This window comes from Monopterus albus, unplaced genomic scaffold (genome assembly GCF_001952655.1).
Source record: "Monopterus albus unplaced genomic scaffold, M_albus_1.0 scaffold60.1, whole genome shotgun sequence".
Lineage (NCBI taxonomy): Eukaryota > Metazoa > Chordata > Actinopteri > Synbranchiformes > Synbranchidae > Monopterus > Monopterus albus.
Genome location: NW_018127940.1, coordinates 617,828 through 637,991, shown reverse-complemented (window position 1 = coordinate 637,991; position 20,164 = coordinate 617,828). Strand labels below are relative to the sequence as shown.

General features: G+C 37.7%; 1 protein-coding gene across 6 annotated transcripts in view; it reads left to right on the top strand.

Moving 5' to 3' along the window:
* eys (eyes shut homolog) overlaps window positions 1-20,164 on the top strand; it is a 166,498-nt gene that overhangs the window by 77,803 nt on the left and 68,531 nt on the right. For all 6 annotated transcript variants that reach the window (XR_002275188.1, XM_020603096.1, XM_020603097.1 and 3 more), the window contains 11 exons: window positions 2,302-2,398; window positions 2,882-2,989; window positions 4,292-4,437; window positions 8,117-8,288; window positions 8,611-8,689; window positions 9,129-9,328; window positions 13,017-13,141; window positions 13,652-13,776; window positions 14,122-14,335; window positions 18,843-19,033; window positions 19,207-19,298. Coding sequence is in view for 5 of the 6 variants with exons in the window: in XM_020603096.1 (XP_020458752.1) it covers window positions 2,302-2,398; window positions 2,882-2,989; window positions 4,292-4,437; window positions 8,117-8,288; window positions 8,611-8,689; window positions 9,129-9,328; window positions 13,017-13,141; window positions 13,652-13,776; window positions 14,122-14,335; window positions 18,843-19,033; window positions 19,207-19,298 (1,549 nt within the window). In the remaining variant the exon portion in view is untranslated. The remainder of the gene's footprint in view (window positions 1-2,301; window positions 2,399-2,881; window positions 2,990-4,291; window positions 4,438-8,116; window positions 8,289-8,610; window positions 8,690-9,128; window positions 9,329-13,016; window positions 13,142-13,651; window positions 13,777-14,121; window positions 14,336-18,842; window positions 19,034-19,206; window positions 19,299-20,164) is intronic.

Here is a 20,164-nt window from a genome sequence, read left to right as displayed (position 1 = left end):
TCATTGCTGCATTACTCTTTTCTGTAAATAATGTAATTTTAAATTAATATATATAACATTTCACTTTAACCACCTCTGTGGGTTATACTTTTACATATTTACAAGATTAAGCTTCTTATGTTCTTAAAGTAATTTTAAACAACCTCATTCTTGTTAATTCAAGTACTTTCCTCATTGGAAAATGACTACTTACATGAGCAGCAACTTATTATAATTCAAAAATATACAACTGTAACTTTGTGCAGTGGCATTAAACTAATGAGACAAGGAAACAATAACGGCACAAACTCATTAAAACTAGTTTTATTAACCCTTTGTTATTGCCACTAATTATGCATAGCAGATGGTGCTCTGCAGGGACAACACAGTGGTAGACTTTGGAAGTCAGAGTTGTTCAGGAAATGGTTTCTCTCTGTCATTACTCATATCACCACAAATTAAATTACAGAAACAGTCACTGAATGCTGAAAATCAAAGGCATGGAAGGAAATATAAAGAATCAGTAAGCTGTATATCTTGTTTTTATAACGTTATGTTTTATGAGTCTAAATTTGAACTATTTTACAACCATTCTTTTTTTAGTTGAATCATTTCAGATCTGAATTAATCTAACTGAATTTGAGCAGTTTGAATATAGTTTTTGAGCACTGCATGTTTAGATTTATTAGTCATAGAAAATATTATTGTATATATTGGTGTGTGTGTGTGCGTGTGTGTGTGTGTGTGTGTGTGTGTGTGTGTATAGAAATGATACAACTTAAAATTTATGATGAAATATTAAAATTTGGGGACTTAGACCAAAGGGTGCATCACAGTGCTGCCATGGTTAGCACTGTCAGAGTTCGAAACTCCTCTCACCCAGTGTCTTTTGGGATTGGGTCCACACACATGCAACTACACTTGTGAGCCTCTACAGGATCATGGGTGTGGCTGTAAAGCAGTAGACATGATGGACAGATAGATGTTCAGTTTCTGACAATGACAGTGTCATAGGTGCATCCCAGGTCTCTTAGAAACACTGTCATTTCCCTCACTTAGATCTTCTCCTTGTGTCTTAGTCCCGCCCATGTAAGACGCAAAGAACGTGAGGAGAGAAGACTCGAGAAAACATGTTATTAACGACATGAGATGTCCTTTCCTCAGAGCTGTCATCTGAAGTGTCCAATCACCAAATGATTTCTGATAAAGGGGCATGTCAGTTTATAAAAACATTTACACAAAGGATGGTCTTGTGTATCCTCAGTCATGGCTCCTCCAACATCGTCCCTGCTCCTCAGAGCCAATATGAGAGACTTGTAATGTCCTACGACTGAGGATGTAGAAATGATATTATAAGAGATATGAAATGTGCCCATTGAGGTGATAATTAAATGATTTGTTTTAGCATGGGGGTCATAGTGATGCTGTTGTACCGAGTTACATTATATTTATTATTACATTATAGTTGTTTCTCATATTTTGCCTCCCTCATCTGTGAAAATATGGATAAAAGATATGAGAAACACCCCCTTTACAACAACACCTTTAAGTATGACCTCAATCATATAGTTACTGAAGTGTAATCAATTATACAGGTGTACCTAATAAATTGGCCACTTAGTGTAACTTGAGATACATAGTTTACAAAAGTTCTATAAATTCAGTGGCATTTAAAATTTTATATCTGGTTGTTTGACTTGACTCTTGACTTGACTTTTAGTTGCTAATATGAACAGTCCATTTTAGGAGTATTAGGGGGATGGCTTGTTAATTTATTTAAAATTAAGTAATGCAGCCTGACTTGTTCAGCTGAAATCCATCTCATGGCCCTGACCAAGAGCGAGCACCAGAGGAATACCCCTGACAGGCAGAACATTACAAGCTCCCAGGCTGCGTTCAGAAGTACAACAAAACATCTATGCTGATCTGCTTAGCCATCCTGCCCCCTCAACCCCCTAATGAACAAGGGCAAGAGAGCTCTTGGGCTTTAGCCTCTCTCTGTTACCCTAACTTAACAAGATGTCCCCCTACTTGCTTGCCTTCTCTCACACACACAGACACACATGCACGCAGAAACACACACTTCCCAAACCCCAAACCACTAACCCTCAGCCCAATCTGTCTGTGCCACTGAAGTATTATTAGACTTACACACTCTCAAAGGGGAAACAGTGAGTGCTGAGAGCTGGAAGAAGAGATATGCTACAGGGGCTACTAGTTCCATTAAAATGGCATTCACTGGGGCCTTTGTTATCATTGGCCCTGATGTTTTCAGGATGTAGTGGGGCTTGCCGATCCATGACCATCTCATCTATCTTTCAGGATTTGAAGGAAGTTGGTGTGAAATTGACACCAATGAGTGTAGCTCAAATCCATGCCAAAACCAGGGCGATTGTGTGGACAGGGTCAACAGTTACAGGTAAAGACTGCAATACATAACCAGCTTTTCATTTCTTAGGAGGCTTTGTAAGGATGGACTTCAAACATTTGTAAACCTGTTATATCAGTACTAAAGACCTTTATTCCTGTATGTGTTTCAGGTCATTAAACTGTCTTTTCGATATTGCGTTAGATTACCCTGAACTAGTGTATCAGATTTATGGTGAGCTCATACTCTCTCATAATATTATCCAGCAAATATAGGAATGTACCTATGCAATTAAGTCAAATTATTAACACAATATTTGCCTTAATTGCTTTTGTCATGTAGGCCTTTGGTTTAGTTAAACTGTCACAATTCAGGCTTCCATTACTGTGCTATGTGAGCAATCAGACAAAATGTTAATTGCAATCAATATAATTAAATTCCAGTTGTTTTTTGCTCTGTCCATGTGCTCATAGGAAAAACATGTATCTTCTGTTTTCCTACTGAGGCTATCAGTAACTGATTTTTGTTTTACAGCTGTAATTGTAAGATGGGATTTTCTGGCCTTCACTGTGAGGAAAACATCAATGAATGTGCCTCTAGCCCATGCCACAATGCAGGCATTTGTCAAGACCTGGAGAGCAAGTAAGTATGAATATAACTCCTTTCTTACTTCGAATTTTCACCTTATTGATTTTTTTAACTGTGCATATCAGTAAAGGCCAGAAAGAATTAATGCCCTGAGTTTGTTTTGAAAGGTGAATGAAAATGAACTGAGAACTAAAGAAAACGCGAGGTTGTGGTGTTCTCCTTCCAAGTGTTCCTCTTTATATAACGAGCCTGTCTTCATCCCTGACACACATGCAGTAAGTTGCTATACTGAAGACAGGGAGTGAATTCACAGGAGCACATCATGTATCTAGATTGGGCTTTACTCCACTGGTGCTTCTCTCTGCTGTGCTTAATGGGAGCCCCGGGGCCTTCCAGGCTTAATCGGACAGATGGGTAGAGCATTCCCAGGGCCAATGAGAGTCCTAAATGGTTTGTCTTCAGTTTGCCTCCCATTATGATTTTGCTCTCATGCGACCTGGCACTGCTCAGAGCATTCCCATGATTGCACAGTCCAGGGAAGTTCACATCAGGTGTGTTTTTATCCTCCCTGCCCACTACAAGCACTACCCATGCCGATATCTCCATCTCCCTGACCCAAAACCACAACATATCCATCTATACTGTGGTGATGAATCGAACTCAGTTTTTATGTATGAACCTAAACTAACTGACCATCTCGACCGTTACCAGCCAGTGGTATAACAAATTAAAATTTTACATAATTAGGTGGCACACTTGTTTTGTCACATGCCAAAAAAAATACCATTTGATATATTACAGTAATTTGGTAGGATCTAACTGGTTTACCGATGAAAAATTATGTTTAACTAATCATATGATGTAGTTTATATTTTAGCACAGAGGTATCTAATTGCATGCGTTGTTATTATCTCACTTACAAACCGGATAATCATCTCCACTGAGGGATGTGGTCAGGGGATATTAGATTCACCAACACCTGCAAAGAGGGATTTGAATTGAGTAAACCACTTTATTTGACAGATTGAATTCTTCCCTTTAGTAATAAGTCATCAAACATAATTCTAATTAAGTTGCACACTGGGAAACTTAATTGATGTCATACCATTAATTTTTGCATGAAGAGCTGCCGGTTAGTTTGAGAAAGAAAAATGGCTCTTAATCTGCATCTTGGTTCATCTTGGTGGGTTACTCCACTGCTTCTTTGTGCAGTTTTTACTGAGAAAAATCATTCTGCTTGTCTAAAATTTACACTGAGAGCTAGACACAAAGGTATGGTGTAATTACTGTGACACACCGGTCCTCACTGGATTTCACTTTATTCTTGATAATCGAGTGTTATCACATCTTCTTTAGGTTCAGCTGCATTTGCCCTCCTGGTTATTTTGGAACGCTGTGCGACCTGGATGTGAATGAGTGTGAAGTTTCACCTTGCCTACATGAGGGCATCTGTATCAACACACCTGGGGGCTTCGAGTGTGTCTGTCGCCCTGGATACTCAGGTAACTCTTTTGCCCTTAGGTGACATGAAGATCAATTTAAGAGTCCAAAAGCTTATCGTGACTGCTGCGGTCACACGCTATTGAGGCAACTGACACAGATCTGGCTTAGTGTTAATTAGCCCACCTGCCTCTGCGAGATACAGCGCCTGCTTTTCAGTAAAGCCAACAAGAGATGCATTTATGTCACACTTTTATCTGATGAAAACTTCTCAGTGTCTCTTAGTTGCCTTTATTTCATTTCATCAGTCTCACAGCGCTATTGTTGTTTAACTTCAATCCATTTTTCTTATTTCCTACCCAGACAGATATTGAGCTATTTTAGCGTGCGTGCGCACGCTATCTAAAGCCGATTCCTGTCAGGTACAGGGAAGATTAATTTCATTTGTCTTCCACACTGTATCATCAATTTATCCTTCCCCAGTTGAGAGAGGGAGGAAATCTCTGAGGTATTGCTACTCTGGAGAGCAGAATCTGACACGCGTGGCCCAATTCCCACAGAAGCAGCTTTTATTATTAGGCCTGCGTACAGCATGGTACAAGTCATTACTTTTTCTGTTGCTCTAAGCTCATCTGAGGAAACAGGGTTCCCCAAGAGAGCAAGCGGCCAGAGAATACAGTTTGGATTGGTTCAAACCAACTAGAACTCGTACAAAATATTTGCTCCAATAACACAAGTAACTGCAACTTTTCACAAAATCACAACCATCTTCTTGATGCTACTGTAGCTTCTTTTTTCATTATTGTAAATTTGCCTTGTCTTAAAGTGATTCGTCACATTGTGTTCTTGTAGCCTGATTGGAACTGATTGATCTGCTTTGATCGTATGAAGTGTCATCTCTTCTATCACTGAATTATTATAACTCATTGTGTCACTTGATGATGATATCATATTACTTTCTTCAGCCATCAGGGAAGTCGAGGGTTGGTTTTTGCATAGCGAATGCCAAAATTAATTTTCGCCGGAACAGTTGAAGCTGCTTACTAATAAATCAATGTAGTGCTATATCTACTCACTTTCACGGATGTGATTAAGCTATGATGACACTTCACTGCCACCTGCATCACTATCTGTATTGAATTTTCTTTTTTTTTTTGTTTGTTTGTTTTTTGTTTAGTGAGTCACCCGGTACATCTATTTTCTGCTTTCTCAGTCAATCTTTTGATTTCACTGTCTCTTCATATGGCAGTTTTTGCTGAGAAGTTATTTAGAGGCTTTGACTGTTAGTCTTTCTTTTTGAAACTGATGGGAAATTTTTTTTTAACCTTTCTTTTAACCTCTAACAGGCTAGAGCTTTGAAAAATAATTAAAGCAAGAAGCCAGAAAATTGTTTTATTCACATTTCTGACACATCCAACAGCTTTTACCATTATGTTTTATCTTTCTAAAAGTCTGTGTGACCCCAGTAAGGGGGTTGGCATTAAGCTTAAACAAGTGATTTTTTTTGTCTTGTAGTGTTCCTCACTTCTGATCAAGTCAGGTGTCAATATTCATCATTTGTTTGATAACAGTATGGCTCTAATTTAATCATGTGCAAGTATGCCTTATTTTTATATACAGTGTAATTTTGTTCAGCCTGTGTCATAGTTACAGACTCAGTAAGACGGTCTTGGCAGGTTTCTAGATCTTAGTTCTTTGTTATTTAGGATGTTTGGTTTAAAAAGCTCTGCAATCTCACTAATGTATTTCTTAGCAGTGTATAAGTGCTGCGCTGAGGTCAGAAGTCATTATAATGACATGATTAATGGATAATCTTGTTTATATAAATCACGATTTAAGCACACTATTCGTCACCTTGTGTTTTCTTGTTTTCACCCACCATTAAAGAGCACGTTCCCTTGAGTGATGGTACAGTGCAATCAGCACATTGTTGCAGTTTTCGCAGTCAGCACATTGCTGGGTAATGATGTTCTGGCTCTGCCGGTGTTGTTTTGAAGTTAAGGCTTGAGTAAATTCAGTCTTTTGTTGGGTGAACTTGATGTATAATATTTGGTCATTTATTTGCCACCGAGTCTCTGCAGAGTAATGTAGTGGAAAAGCATGCGAATGGAAAAAAAACATGCAATGCTCATGCTGCCTTATCAGTACTTTATATTAATACCTTATTTACTTACATTAGCTCAAACAAGGATCGTTTTTGCTACTGTGAAACAGATTTACTACATGACTTATGAGCTTAATGATTAAATATGTTTTTTTTTCATAAATAGAAATATTGGCGCAACAACATATCAAGAAAGCAGACAACCTACATTTCAAGCGATCACATTTAAGCCTTATTTTTATTTAAAATCACATTCTTTTCTCATGCGTTCATCATGCAACATTGAACAACCAGGACACCTTGTAGTATAGCTGTATTAATTAATTATTTGTTCTTAGTAAGTTTTAGAATTTTACCACCTAATTTTACTAGTTTTTACAAAACCCAAAATATTCTTCTGACCTAATAAATAAGGTACATACGTGTTTTTTATGTGATGCTTTTTAATGAATGATGTGAAAAGGAAGTGTCATAATATGTGTATATCAATAGATGTTTTTTCCACCATTGTATTTCACCTGCAGTATTCCATTGTTTCCCTTCTGTATTACATTATTCATTTCATTTTCTTTTGCTGTTCTGTTATTTTGGGGTTCAAGCAATGTATTGTCACCTATGCAATCCTAAAACACGGCTCTTCCAGTTACTGTATACATCTCATTTTGGCTGAGTGAAACAGGTTATCAGTTTGGCAAATGGAAAGGAATCATCCTACTTTGTTCAAGGAGAGAACATGATAGATTTTCTGTGCACTAAAAAGTTTATTTATTCCCTTTCATGATAAGACACTGAAGGAATTAAATAAATTCTTGCTCCCATTGCCACCATGTTTGTTTACATCTGTCTCACCCCACAGATGAAATGCTAACCAAATGATTAATGATGGGGTAGTCAATTTTTTATCACTACATTCCTAGAAATCTAGAGTAGGTTTAGGGGTAGTAAATAATCTTTTTGTTTTTTTATTTATTTTTTTACAACTTTAGTGAAAAACAACATAAAGGTGTTTTAAAGTTGGTGACAGCACATTGATTTATTTAATCAGGAAACATAGTCAACACTGTGGATTGTCTCCAAAGTTGTACCTTCTATAATTTAGACAATTATAAACATTACATCAGTGTGTTTTCCTAACTTCTGGTTCTGATTTATTGTTATTAGTGTTATCTGGTGTTTCTTTCACAGCATGAACGCTTCCGTTATCCTTCATTTCTTTCGTGACCTCATTGCTATCTTTGTGAGGTCTGCATAAATAAAGCTGATTTACAGGATTCAGTGAATCCTCAGACTTACCACATCTTAAATTTGCCTGATGGACAGACGGTGAAGTATGTTGTTTTGAGGATGATTCATGTGTTCTCTTGGAGTCAGCATATTTGGTGCAGTAGGGTTTATGTTGAGGAGTTGCAACTTAATAGACCTGGTACTGCGTAGTCATTGTGTAGTCAGCAGTAAGGATATACACCACTTATATTACTATGACACAGTTCTCTATTAGTTCCGTGTTACATTTCACTGAGTGTTGTAATGTTTTTTTTTCTATTTATGTTCTGAAGCAATAAACAGACCTTGCACTTAATAAACTGTTTGATATGTAATGGAGTATTTTACTAAAACGTGTATTTTTTTTTTCCTAGGGACACGATGTGAAGACAATATCAATGAGTGTCTTTCAAGCCCATGCCAAAATAGTGGGAGATGTATTGATTTGCCTAATCAATACCACTGCATGTGTCCTGATGGCTTCACTGGGCTCCACTGTGAGACCAACATCAATGAATGCATGTCAGCACCTTGTCTTCACGGGAGGGACTCCCCCCCCCCCCCCCCCAACATTTAAAACAGAAACACTGGAAATTGTGAAGAAACGGCATGGAATTATTTTTAATTACACTTCTTGGCAGAGTTGAGAGATGTCACATGATGTAAGGAGCTAATGTGTTGCACTTAAGAGTACAGGTTGTCTCAGTGGTCTCTAAATTATAGTCATTAATTCTACTTAAGGGGAAATATTCAGTATCTCTCTAAGGATTCTGCATAAACTATACAGCAAAAGACCTGCATTTACAGTATGGCTGTTTTTAGTTGGTTTCATTATTAATTCTGACTCCATCTGTTGTGACCTTCTCAGCTGTAGAGATGGAATATATTCATACTCCTGCCTCTGTGAATCTGGATGGACTGGCAGCAGATGCGAAACAAACATTGATGTGAGTTGATCTTACTTAACTTAACCTGTTCAAAAGGAATATCAGGAGAATTTCGAAATGTGTTTGTGGCCTTTGGTATCACTAACTGTTGATTTTTCTACAAGATAATCCATTGAAATCTGGGGCATGTCAGGACTGTACAAATACCTAATGAAAAGAAGTGACTTAGTCTAATGCACAATTGATTTTAACCACAGTTTGTGCTGGACTGGACAAAACACTGAGCTGCTTACCAGGTCTCTGTGTTATTGAATATATAATATTGCCATTTGGTATGTAACAATTAATTCTAATCTGTAGTTGTTGTTTTTTTTTTCTTTTACTAATCCCATTTGTGCATTTTAGATTGTAGCTCCTCCATTTCATTGTTGTATCTGTCTGAATATTCTGTTATTGGTGCAGTGCCTGACTCTTGTAATATGATCTCTTATCATTGCAGGATTGTGCTTCCAGTCCCTGTTTGAATGGAGGCTCATGTGTGGATCTCATTGATAAATATGCATGCTTCTGTCAGAATGGCTACACGGGGAAAATCTGTGAGAATAATGTGGATATCTGCAAGGAGACTGCTTTTAATGTCTCACTGTGTTTAAATGGAGCTACCTGCCTTGATGGTGAAGGATCAAATTTTACATGCAGGTGAGTTGGTCCACTGTTGGAAGTTTGTTATTGTTTTGATGTAATGATACTGAATGATCTTTACTGAGTGGAGTCATAGTAGTTGACTGGAACAATATGCACTCCTCAGTGTGACCTGGATGGTCAGTGTAAATGTGTCAATGTGCCTTAGCCTTTCCAAAGTTGAAAATACATCAGCAATGAATGGATTACATAATGTTTTCATTTGCTCTAAACTGAGCTGCAATCATTAGCATATCTGGCAAACTAGCTTACTACCTACAGTAGTACTTGATCATTACTGCAAAAGCCAAGAGGCACAAAATTAACTTGTTTGGTCAGATTAGTGAAAGTGAAAAGCTAGTGTTATCCAGCGTGTTCACATGGTCATGCACAGTGCAAGGCCCTTGCTGACCCTGCTATAATGCGAATACGCCATACGGGTGATTAGATTAGAACTAATCAACATGTGCTGCATATTAATCAGTGAAGTATTTACCCCTCCAAAACTCGCTGGCTTGAATAATATTTCACCAAGCAAATAGCCCGTCTGTTTGCATATGAGTGTACTTGTTACTGTACAACTGGAAAAATTCTGAAACTCAAGTAGGCTGTTAGTTTTTATTAATGTTTGATTTTTTTTTTTTTATATACCTGTTTGTGTGTTATCTCAGTTATATGGTCATTTTTGGAATTAGCTAGTAGCTACGGTTGTTGTTTTACTGTAGTTATGTACTATAATATGACTGAGTATTTTTGACCCAGTTGACTTGTGTAAATAACAAATAGACTAGAAAGAAAGTCACTTTCAGATTTTCCCGACTCGCATGTTGACATTTGGCACGTGTTTTACGTCGGATGCCCTTCCTGACATAACCCTGACTCGAACCCGGGCTGCAGCGCCTTAACCACTAGCCTACCAGGGACGGCTAAATAAGAAATAGACTAAACCTTTAAAAAATTGTATAAATATATAGCAGATACTCTAAAGTATGATGCGGTCAGCTATGATGATATGTCATTTAAATAGGCTTTGAAGGGCCAGTCCGAGTCCACATGAGAAGTTACAGGCTGACTTTCATTACGCCTCTGCTGTAAATGGCAAATGTGCCATGTGAGGAGGGAAAGACTTATAAATGTATGGTGAGGATCTGAATATTTCAAAATCAAAATTTCATATTTAATGGTTAAAATTGGTGTGGGTGTATTCTACGAATTTTGCTGGTCTCTAATTAAAAGTGCATCTTGTCTCAGAAGAGTTGTGCTACACAGTACCTGTATCTGTGCACGTCTATACAGTAGCGGTCCTCCAGGTTGGTTGCAGGAGAATCATTACTTTTTAATTGCTGACATACTCTCCCTTGAGTGATGAAGTACTGGGTATCTGAATACAAGGTTTATGTAGTACATGTGCAGATTTGACACAGCAGCTCCCTGGATGTCTTACAGTTAATTACATTGTGCTGATGTTCTGCTACTGTATATGCTCAGTGTCATGATTTAATGTATCTCAGACTACCACAACCTGAGGTTGCTGATCTTTACAGTGTTATATATATTGATGCACTGTCTACAGCATTTTTAGATTGTTCCCTTCATTTTAGGCATTTTTTTGTATATATTACAAGGAGGCAATCTGCTGTAACATTGTGCATTTACAGATAACTGTGCACATGAAAGGAAGAGTTAGCATACACACACACTTTCTAGTTAATAATGTCCTCTAGTGTCCTGCTGATCTGCAGCAGGGTGATTCTGCATTGTTTGCACTTTCCACTGCAGCTGAAAATTATTGTGCTGAATTGCAATTAGATTTGGAAATAAAATTAAAGATATTCTATTGTTAGTTATGTTAGTGCATTATTAACTTATTATGGGCCTCATTTAGAAATCAAAGCTTGAGTTATATACTGTGTGGAAAGCTACTATTTTGCCAGTTCATTACTGTGTGAATATATTGTGATATAAAACTGGAATTACCACTACCCATTTGTATGTCTCCGCCAACCAGCCTGCCAGGAGTGAGGTGACTGACCTTGACCTTTGACCACCAAAATCTAATCAGTTCATCACTGAGTCCAATAAATTTGATGAAATTGTTTTATGCCTCTGCCAGCGTGGAGGCATAAAAATTAATAAACGAACTTTAAATAAAATACAAATTTAGTTGTCTGTGTTAGTCCATCTCAGGTGACAGCATGTTCTGTCTTGTGTTTTTGTTGTAGGAGGCTGCCTTTTTCACTTGCAGTTACATCATGGACTGTGACTTTAAAATCACTTTTAAAGTTTTTTTTTTTTCTCCATCCACATAATTCTTTTGCATTTCCACACTAGTGAATAGAACAGAGTACACAATCAGTCATATAATAGTTTCCTGGCCAGACTACAGCTACAAAACATGAAGTACACCGTGTTGCTTTATCTGCATGTTACGTGTGAAGTGGTGCATATTCAGTTATGCACCTGTTTGGCAAATGGCCTCAAAGGCACTCCAATCTCTCTCTACAGTGGTGGTCAGCCAAGAGGTCATGCATGAAATCCTTAAAAGAAGACCTTTATTCTGATGCTGTAGTTGTTACCTGATCCAATCAGCTCTGCCTCACAGGGCTCAGTTTACAACAGATGTTCAATCCAATGAGGAGTTTTTGCTTCATGGTAAAGTCTATTCAGTTATGAGAGAAGTTGCATTGTTTCTTTTGTTTAGTCTGCATTGTTCAGCATGTGCTACCTTTTCAGTTGTCAGATTTTCCAAAAAGTTGTTCAGTGGGTTTAAGGTCTACTGACCGTGAATTGGAAACCCAAGTCAGCAGACCTTGGTCTCCTTAGCCTCAGGTAGCTTTGATGCATGACTGGGCTCATTGTCCATCTGGAAAATGACTGCTGTTCTACAAAACTTAAAGCCGGCGGCGATGACATCTGCAGAATCGAGTGGCACTTTTTTTGCTCAGGGTGTTACTTATCCTGTGCAAATCAGCAACAGAAAACCATGACCACACCGTTGTTTATCTGTGGGTTTTATGCCCCTGCTGAATGAATCCATTCTGTTTTATCTTACCTTCAGAACAGAGCTGTGATTTCAGTTTTTGATTTGTAAACTTAACCTGACTTTTCAGTAGTTTTTAAATATTGTTTGGCACAATTTAAAAGAAGAATTTTGTCAAAGTAGTTTAATTAGTAGTAATGACAAAAAAAAAAAGAAATAATGGAAACCACTTGATAATATACTCGAGTTCAATAAAGTCACTTGCAACATTAAGTCAGAGAAATGTCATTACTGAAGGAATATTATGCTAATCTTGATACTCTTTGATAAAGTCCCCCGAACCATTTTAAGAACACAAACATTTGAGATGAAATGAAAAATCTAATATTTGAGAATGTTCACTCCAGAATAATGATTATGATTGATGAATACCTACTATTAAGGCTACGGGTTATTAGTGATTGCTTATTAATGAAAATTACATTTGAGTCCCACTGTATTATACACATCCCCCACACTCTTTATTCATTCAGAGCAGCGATAGCAGGAGTAAAAATAATTTTCTATTTCTAATAACGAGCACCAACTGACTGAAAAAAGATGTAGTACTTTTTGATAAATAATAAAAACAAGCAGTTCTTAGATACAGCACATCAGATTCACAGCGAGGAAATGACAGCACTGTGAGACAACCTCACGGTTTTAAAGTACGATATGTTTTCTTAGCTGTCCACCAGGTTTCATGGGGGATTTCTGTGAAGTGGATGTTAACGAATGCTGCTCAGCTCCCTGCCACAATGGTGCCATTTGCCAAGATCTTATTAATAGCTACACCTGCCACTGCAGGTCAGGTAAGTCACTCAGATATCCTGTGAGTTTCTCAGTTTACTTTAGAAATTAGGTAACTGAAGTACCCTTTTTTCATTTATACAAACCTCTTACAGGAAACTTTCATTGGTCATGAACAAGATTGTCCCAGATGTTGTAGAATACCATTACCATATCCTCTTAACGCTTACAGAACGCCCATATTGATTTGAAAGAGGGTTTACAAAGGGTCACTAAAAGTTACCATAATGCCTTCATAGGTTCTGTGCCTCAAAGCCATTTAAAAGTCGTCCATTTTTCTCCAGGGAGAAATTTGCAGTCATACAGTACTAAAACAGATGATACTGCCTCAGCTCATTAAAATGTATGTGGCATCTTACTCTTTAGTCAAAGCCTTTTCTTGTCTGTGTATGTGTGCGAACCCAAAAAGAAGCAAATCAATGTAGGAGAATCTGATTGATATTCACTTCAGAGGGTGGAAGTGGGAGAGCCTGGGCTCACCACAACACTCTGTGGGCTTTTGTTCCTGGCAGGTTGGACAGGCCTTCACTGTGAGGATGACATTAATGAGTGCCTTCCACAGCCCTGCAACCAGGGGATATGCATTCAGAATGATCCAGGCTATGGCTACACCTGTTTCTGTCGTCCTGGATTTGTGGTGAGGCTCCCCACTTTATTCCTCATCCCCATCCTTTTTTCATTCTAATTATTAACCTTTACATTTTGCACCCTCAACTATTAGCCCTGTTTCTGCGATTGCCTTTTGTTGTTGCTGTAGTCTACTCATCATTTTAATTCCATTTTGTTGATGTCACTGCTGCTCCTACTTCATTAAAACAATTTAATGTTCTACATAACAATGAAAATAGTTTGAATTTAAATAGTTTTGTGACATTTCACCAATGTCATGTTCTTGTTATTCAAACTGTACACATTGTTCTATTTTGCATCATATTGCAGCGATACATGGCACATCTAAAGGCTGTTTATTTTAAATACACAGGGGAGGAACTGTGAGCACAACTATGATGATTGCCTGTCGAATCCATGTCCAGAAGCACTTTCCTGTGTAGATGGGATCAACAAGGTCAGCTGCTTGCCCCCTGTTACGGATGCTGTTCCCTGGGTGACTGTAGCCGAGGACATCGCTCGTGGCTCCACACCCCGAGTGCTGCCACCAATGCTCAACCCAGCGCCAACAGCTGAGCAACTCACAGGTACAACCTGTGTGTAGATGTAAGTACAGGCAGTAACTAAGTACATTGTAGTAGAGTATAATTTTGAAGTAGCTGAACTTGAGAACTGTATGTCTAATTCATACATTTTTTAAAATGGTAACACAAAACACTGGATGTTAGCAAGACAGCACGACAAACTGGCTAATGTGCAGTTTGACCCTCTATCACGTCATGAACTACATTTCATTCGATTACACACAACCACATTCAGACGCTTAACAAACTGTCTATATGGGCTGAAAATTCAAGTAGTACTTTTGTAGCACAAAACAAAATTATTATTCTTATGTTCTTCTTTTTGTTATGAGTGTTCATCGACAATATCACAATAAATGAAACCATGCAGAGTCATATTTGCTGAAAATCCTATAATCTTACTTCACCGTTCTTTGGCTTCTAACATTTTCTCTTTTGGTTCAGTAACAGCTTCAGCTTGTGAACAAATGCACATATACCGCTGTCCATGAGGAGGGGTCCAAGCTCAACCGGTATTTATAATAATAGTGTAAAAATGAATTCACTGTTCGGGAACGGCCGAAAGTGAATTATTATTAGTGTAAAAGTGAATTATGCTCAGCAACTGTAGGGGGAGCCACACAGCAAAAGTACTCATTTTTATTTATTTGTTGTGTGAGAAATAACTTCAATATGATTATGAATTATATTTATGTATTATAAAAAAAACTCATGATTTTTTTTAACAAACTGCAAAGCTATTCTTTCCTTGTCCTTCCTAACATTTTTTGTGCACAAGAGTTTCCTGTTTAAAATGAGAAGAGACTCCCACTGGGCCGATACTTCAATTGTGATTTTAGAGCCTTTGAAACATAGCAGGAGATGATACATTAGGTTTGATTGAGAGATTGGCATAGTTTGTACAGCTGTGGTAAAGAAAAACAAAATCTTGGTACAATCTACTGTAGGTTTCTATTTACCACTAAAGCGCATTTTCTGTTTCTGTAAGAACAATAATTTCCAAGAGTGAGAGTCCAATCATTATTTTAAGCTATATCCTTTAACACCCAAATAACGGACACAGAACCCAACGTGTTATACATTATTGGTGTTGGATTCTCTGTGAGAGGAGGAATTTGGCGCACCGGGCAGATTGTTAGTCCTTGACAGATGAGGTCTGTCTACCTTTGAAACTGTTCACAAAGCTGTAAAACAGACCTATTGAACACAGACAAGCTTGAACCAATTCAGTGCAACGCTCTGAAAATCACTACGGACCAAACATAATGGAGTGCTCCCCACTGCACCTGATCCAGCCTTCATCCAGTGCATCGGTTTAGAGAGGGTTAAATATACACACAAGACACTAGTAAAAAAAAAAAAAGCTCCAGCATCTACAGGCCAAAACATCTCTTTACTCTTTTAGACATAAGTGTATAATCAAAGTAAATATGTTTTAAAGTAGGAGGACCCTGAAATTCATGAGTTTATCTAAGTAGGTCACCATCTAAACACATTTAGTGCCCTTGGTGCTGCTTGAAATAGACTCCTTTAAACCTGAGACTGCTCCGCAGCCTTTCAAATCTATTAAATCATAGTATGGAGAAGATAATTAATATGGTATACTGACAGTAGAGGATACCATTTATAACATAACATGCAATACAGTTTTTACTTTTTTCAATAACTTAATTTTAATGTAAAAAAAAATCTGTTTAGTTCAGTAGCAACAAAATTAGGAGTCTGAGGAAGAATGTCTTCCCAGGTTTTTTCCTCAGTCACTGTACATGTACTGCTGAGCTTTACAGTATTTTAGCTATACAGTATGAGAGCTGATGGGAATCTAGAAAGGACACTGCCGGTGGAGAGAGGCTTACTACAGCTAAGCCTAAATTTGGTGTACTCTCCTTGGAGTGATCTCCGCAGCACAGGCGAAGCTCTTATCTTTTGCCTCCACGTGTAGTGGAAATGAAATTACTTCAGCTTCTCAAAAATCAACCTAAGGAGTATGAAGTTAACTATAAGGTCATTTCAAACGTGTGCTGTCCACTGTTTAACATGCATTTGATGTGTATGGCACTGTTTATGTTAGCAGTCTGCTTATAGCTGCACTGGCAGTACCTGAATAGTGTGCCTGTAATCATTTAGATTCAGTGACACAACTTTATGAGTGAGTCATAATGGCTTCTACAAGATGTGCACAGATTTGAGTATTCATGAGAAAAAAAAGGTTCAGTGAGATGAAAGCAGCAGAGTCTAAATTTGTCATTTCAGCTGCAGTTTATGGCCTGTGTCAGTGCAGTATGTTGGAGTAATTTCATCGGTTATTTTTAAATTCACATATCAAAGATATTAAAAGGCACTACCAAAAAAAAAAAGCCGTATTATATTTTAGGATTTAATTCCTCTGTGTATTTCAGCAGTATAAAAACAGGCTACTCAGCTAAATCTTCTTACATTACCTATCTTGAATATAAAACATTTTCTGCCAATTTTGTAGGTACAGAATGACCTTTTGCATTTCCCCAGGGCTCTGAAATTGGGTCCAAGGATGGCAGTATTTTATGTCTGTCCTGAAAATCAATCATTCAGTCTATTACCTTACCCAATAAATCACAAATAAAACTAGACTTACATCCTAGCTCTTTTTAAATAAATGGGTCTGTATCAATTAAATTTAACTATCCAAAGTGCATCCTCATATTAATAGATCTTAAGTTCACATTTCTATAAATATTTTTTTTTTTCTCGTGGTGGTTTAACCTGCCATCCACAAACAATATGTGCCCCGCCTTCCTACGTTACATTTAATGACTCGCATCACCTCATTTATGGACTTGAGATAAGCCTAATGACCCTGATCAAATCCCATCTGAAAAATTTTGATCAAGAATTGTTCCCAGTGAGATGTTTCTTCTTCTTCTGTGGAAAATGGAAAAGCTTTTGAACCGAGTGGAGTAATAACAGTCTCCTTGCTCAGCATTATGCTAACAGTAAAAAAAAGAATATGATATCCATTAGAGGAGATTGAGAGGTGAAATAAAATAAAGTTTCAGTTGTACATATTTACATTTTCAATTTTGTCTGTCTAATGGCATGTGGATAAAAGATCTGACGATAGTGTAAGGTAGTGGTAAAACCAGGAGACCTTTGAGGGAGAGACTGAAGCTAACTGCTAATGAGGCATGCTACTACCTCCTGGCAGCAGCCTCAGACTGCATCAAAGATGACATCAGACTAAACAGGGCTTTAAAATTAATGAATAGCTTTGTCTCTGAGGGGTAATTTTCCATCATCAGCACTGGCAAACCCCATTGTCAAGAGTGAAGTAGAAGACAGCATAGCATTGTTGTTGCTTGCATTTCCTCATTAATTCACAGATCACAGTAGATCTGCTCCTGATGATTCTTACCTTTGGTGGATTTTCCTCTGGGTGTTGGTCACCGTGCTCTCCAGAGGAAATGTGGGTTTTTAGGTTAGCTTGTTTGTCAGATGCCCTGAGGGGCCCACTGTCAGATCAGAGGGAGTCTGGCCTATTAGCACTTGACATGTAACAAATATTGATAAAGGTCTCACTTGCAGCAGCCCGATTAATCATGGCAACAACTTAAAAGGATCTTTGCTGATTTCTCTTGTGTAATGATTTTTTTTTTCCAGATTAGAACAGACAGAGTGTGAGACAGGTGCATCCAGGAATGCTTTTTATTTTAACAAGTTCTCCGGTTTGACTTTTCTGCAACAAATTCCTTCAAATAATAAATATATTGAGCATGAGCACCCCTAATTTTTGCCTTCAATTGCAGTCTGAGTCAGTCTTTTAAGTCTGTCTGCGTCACTACCCCCGCTAAGCTGGAACCTCTACTGAAATATCCTATAATTGCCCATTCTCATGGATGATATGAGCCAAATTATTCCACTATAAAATGAGGCATGCAATAAACTTACATGAATACGTTAATTTCAGTAAAGACTCCTCTCCCACCTAATATAGTGCCTTTTGCATGCTTCATAGCTTTTTGGCAAATGAGACTATTTACAGTGTGCTTGTATAGTGAGAAAGGGGAAAAGCTGTGCTTTCAGAATAATGATGATCTACTTTTTGCCTTTACTTTCCACACTACACTGTAAACAAGCCCTTTTAAGTTGTATTCCATTCATGTTGCCAAGGTTATTTGATGGATACAGATCACATTTACATTTTAGGCAGCAGCGTGCAGTAGTGTGTGCAGCTGCAGAGCAACAGAACCAAAAAGTCAGTGTTCAAGCCTCTGTGGCAGAAAGCATCTGCCCTGCTGAGTGGTCCTTAGCCAATCTCTGAGTCTTTAATAATTCTGAGTGTGCTGTTCTGTATTTCACCCCGTGCACTGACCTCCCTGTGGAGCAGGCGAGTGAAAAGTTGAATTCTTCTCTCAGGGATCAATAGAGATTCTCACCAGAATTTACAGTAGAGATGCATAAATTGCAGTCTTTCTTGCTTTTGTTTTGCTATTTCACCCATTTCAGCTGTATATTTTTTTATTTTTTCTCCTAGATTCAAGCTATAATCAGTACTTTGGGAATTCATACCTGGAGTTTGAGGGTATTGACCTCAGCGCACTCAACAACATTACTGTGAGATTTCAAACCCAAGTGGCCTGGGGAACTATACTTTATGTGGACCAAGGACCTGTTAACGGTGATTTCTTTTTTATGAAACTCTTCGTCTTGGATGGACTCTTACAGGTAAAAATTGAAGTTAAATAGTTATTATGAATAATTATTATAAGGGTCTTAGCAGATACATTAATTTAATACTCTGCACACAACATTCATCTGTTACCTGGGTCATACTGTTCTTATAACTGAAAAATAAGAGACACCAAACATCTCTTTAAACCATTTCTCAAATGTTTCAGTATGTATTTTGCTGTAATGAAGAGGAAACAGTTACAAGGATCAATACGTTAGTCCGTGTTGATAATGGCAAGCTTCACACTGTTAATATCAGGTATGTTCTTTTTTTTTTGTATTCAATTAGCCATGTGAATCTCAAGGTCAATATTCACATCTGTGTTGTGGTCAACACATATATTGCTCACACAAAAAAGAAATGCTGCTGCACCGTGAAAGTTTCATTTTACAGATTTTAATGTACGGAGTATTTACGTTGACATCCCACAGGTAGTGTGCTATGTTCTGTATTTGCTTTAGGCAACAGGCACACTTACAATGATAAGCTGCTTACAGAGGTCTTAGTAATATACAAATTGTGTTCAAATACTGTTAGCACCTAAGGTGGTATTAACTTGATCCTTACTTATCCACTCATTTTAAGTGTGGCAGAATCTTTTAAGAGAAGGGCTGTAACTAATACCAGGGGAACACGTATAACTGGCAGGAATCACCAGACTGAGACTTCAGATTTTATTACGAATGGGCAAATGAGCTTACATTTTAAAGAACTAAAATAAATGTCAGAATGTGCCTATTAAAATGCATTAGTGATCACTTGCCCATATTTTATTGGCTATTCTAAAGTCTTCATTTGCAGTTTTTCATTCTGAAAAGATTAACAGGCAAGAGCTGAGCACAAAATCAATGTTTAAATGATTTAAAGGGAGGCTGTGGCCCCTTTGGTTATATTGTTCCGAAGCACATGTGCGATCTTGCTGCCAGCTTTCTCCATTATATTCTGACATCAGAAAGATTGTGGTTTAGTTTTGAGACACTAAGTTTATTATGTATGAGCTAGAAGCTGAAACAAGGCAGCTAATGTTCAACTCGCATCAGTTTAATTATCATTGTATTGCATTTCATCTTCTTATATCAGAAGTCCTATTTTGAGCAAAGATAATTGCTGATGACATTTTCAAA